General features: G+C 38.3%; 1 protein-coding gene across 1 annotated transcript in view; it reads left to right on the top strand.

Moving 5' to 3' along the window:
• Nucleotides 1–3,249, top strand: part of RMDN1 (regulator of microtubule dynamics 1) — a 20,152-nt gene that overhangs the window by 15,897 nt on the left and 1,006 nt on the right. Inside the window, exons 8-9 of the mRNA XM_009332524.1 lie at nucleotides 1,095–1,125; nucleotides 2,590–2,723. Of these exons, the coding sequence (XP_009330799.1) occupies nucleotides 1,095–1,125; nucleotides 2,590–2,723 (165 nt within the window). The remainder of the gene's footprint in view (nucleotides 1–1,094; nucleotides 1,126–2,589; nucleotides 2,724–3,249) is intronic.

Here is a 3,249-nt window from a genome sequence, read left to right as displayed (position 1 = left end):
CCTAAAACATACTGTCCAGATGTGCATCTTCTGGAGTGTCTTAACACAGTATGCATCTTATTTAAACACTTGTTCATATATAGAAACTTGAAAATTAAATGTGTAATAGGAAAGTTTATAGTCTTTGTTGAGATCAACCAATACCTGGCCCACTATGTGTTGTTCTTTTAAGGTGTGTGTGTGGGGAGGAGTCACTAGAAAGTAATTGTAGAAGGCTGCTTGCTGTTACACAGAAAGCAATTTAAGCTCTGATTGAAAAAGAAAGAAAACTTTTTAATGGAATGTCAAGCTTGTAAGTTTTGCTGAAAATCACTCTTGGAAGAATACAAAGTGTCAGCCAGGATTTTGAATACTGCAGAATCATGCCAGTCCCAGCATCGAGTTCTGTAGCACTTAAAGGGGCTGAAGAAGCAGACTTGTCCCAGAACCCGTAGTTGAGCCATACTGGTAAGACTTCTGCGGTTTCAGTACAAAATCAGTTTTGTAGATATATCCACACTTTAAGTTCTCTGACAGTATTTTCTCTCCAGCTAGTAACATCAGGAAGAGGTAGGAATGGACTGAAATTTCTGATGTTCAGGATGGGAAACTAGTTGAAAAATGTGTGTGGATTTCATAAAGGTTTATCTCAAGTAAGAGGATACTAACTGGTGCTCTGTAGGAAACAGTTCTCCCTGAAGTATTTGTCAACATTAATGAGCTGAATTGTAAGATTTGTTTCATCTATTAAATTTATACATGAGAACTGGCCGGGGGAAACTGCAGATATGCTGGATGGTAGGAATAAAATTCAAAATGATCTTGACAAGTTGACGACTGGAAAAACACGATCCAATTTGCTAGGGACAAATACGAGGTACTGTACTTGTGGAGGAAGTGGCAGGGGAATAGTTGGATAAGTACTAGTTCTGTTGAGAAGATGTCGAATCTGCTTGTACATTGAATGAGAACCATCAGTAGCATACTGAATTAATAAAAATAAGATCGTGGACAGGAAGTCCTTCTTCAGCTATGTTGAGCATGCGCATAAGGCTTTAGATTGACTGTGTTCCATCTATTCTCCATTTTAAAGAAGATAACTTTATCTTTTGCAGGCTCTTCATTACTTCCACATGGCAGAGGAAGGTAATACTTCTACCTTCTTTGGACAGAATAATATCTTTTATGAATGATGACTTGCAATAAACCTCTTTCGGTATTATCTTAATAGCGTATGATCTGCTGATAAACTTAGCCTGTTGTGCTAGTCAACACGCTAGACTGTTACATTGGAATGTTTCACCAGAGATACTCAACGTACGTTACACACTTACTATCATCACTTAGAGTGTAAGATGAGGTGTTTTTTTCAGAATAAGTATTGAAGTGAAATTTGTACCTTCATTAGTAACAAAGTACTCTTCCCCAAGGCATTCAACTGGAATGCAGGGGGAAGAAGCAAGCAAAAAAGGGAATTTTATGTCACTTGTTCTAAATGTTCTTAAAGTTCAAAAGTCCTCTGTATTCTAAATAGAACCGAGAAAGCACACTTTTTTATTATTTGAGAAGCTATATGGATCAGAGTGCCAATCTAACTAGCAGTAAAACTGTCCACATGCTAAAGAAAATATGGACCTGTTACTTCTCCAAGAGTGAAGCCATAAGCAAAACTGACTAGCTGAAAGATAAAGGAAGACAAGGGAAGACAGTGTTCTATGAAAGATTTGTATATAGTTATATCAGTAAAGTTAAAAGGAAAAGTTCGTTGTGTATCTTCCCCTGGGTGTCATGTACTGCAGCTGTGAACTGGAATGGTGGACTTAATCTCAAAATTTGCCTTGAAAACACCTCCATATGTTTTGAATCCTGACCTTAGATCCAGCAGCAGAGAAAGCCTGTGCTATAAGTATGAACAGCAGGCAAGACTAGTCTTTAGTAATGATTGATAGCCAAAGGATGCTTTATAAAAGCAACTTCTTAAATCTCTCCTTAAAAAAATGTAAATGCAGGTACAAACAGTTTCAAGTTTTCTGCCTGTGTAGCAAAAGCTAAGCTAAGATCTGTATGTGCATGGTCTGAAGCTAGGAAATGTGCCCTTTATTTCCTTGCCTGTATTTGCTAAGCTGGTTGCATTGCCTTTTGCACCTACTAGGTCCAGAAAAGCACAGCATCTGCAAAGCAAAGCTGTTATGCATTAAGCTCACTGCTTTGTTCTTTGTGAGGAATCTAGTTTCAGTTAGTATATTAACTAACAAGCTGCTAGCTAACGTAACTGTATTATTTCCTTGCCTGTATTTGCTAAGCTGGTTGCATTGCCTTTTGCACCTACTAGGTCCAGAAAAGCACAGAATCTGCAAAGCAAAGCTGTTATGCATTAAGCTCACTGCTTTGTTCTTTGTTAATATATTAACTAACAAGCTGCTAGCTAACATAACTGTATATGAGACCAAAATCTAGCAAGTCAAAGATTTACATTGGCTTCCTTCTGATCCAAAGCCAATATACTATTCATCTTTTCCGAAATAAGTATTTAAAGGAGTGACACCTTATCATGGCTTTGATAGTATGCTGCTCATTCTCATTTAAAGCTTTTCTCCTGTCTCTATACAGCTGACCCAAATTTCTACAGCAAAAACTTACTCTTCTTGGGGAAGACATACTTGAAACTAAACAATAAAAAGATGGCTCTTCTGTGGTTAAGCAAAGCGAAGGAGTATCCTGCACATACAGAAGAGGACAAACAGGTAGGAAGTTAAGAACTGTAATAGTACGATCATATATTGTAACCAACGTGTGACATCATGGCAGTGGAATGTTTTATAAAGTTAACTCAGAGTAAGTTGTAGTTAAGCCCCTATATTCTAGGATCACGTCCTAGATGGTAGGTAGGTAGGATTTTGCACTTCACACCTCAGAAAAAACACTACTGAGGTTTCCCTCTGGAGATTCTCTAGTGAGGCTTGAACTGTTTCTCCCAAAAGTGAGCTCTTTCAGTAACATCTTTTAGTAGAAATATGAGTAAGGGTTCCGTTCCTCCACAGCTTTGCAAAATGTATAGGGATTTAAGAGCCTAAAGGAGCAGTGGTCTCAGGTATGTATGAAATCGGTCAATTCTTCTGACAGTTACTAGTAGCTGGAGGCACATGTGAACCAGTGATCACAAAAGCTTGCCTTTCTTTAGAAACCACGCAGAAGGAGTCAGTAGTGATTTTTGTGCAGCAGCCAAGTTGTTAAACCGCTTATGTGCTGCAGCTGTGCTTGGCCTCCTGG

Source organism: Pygoscelis adeliae, unplaced genomic scaffold (genome assembly GCF_000699105.1).
Source record: "Pygoscelis adeliae isolate BGI_AS28 unplaced genomic scaffold, ASM69910v1 Scaffold389, whole genome shotgun sequence".
NCBI classification, from domain to species: Eukaryota; Metazoa; Chordata; class Aves; order Sphenisciformes; family Spheniscidae; genus Pygoscelis; species Pygoscelis adeliae.
The sequence above is the reverse complement of the archived record's forward strand: the minus strand, read 5'-3'. Positions and strand labels throughout refer to the sequence as shown.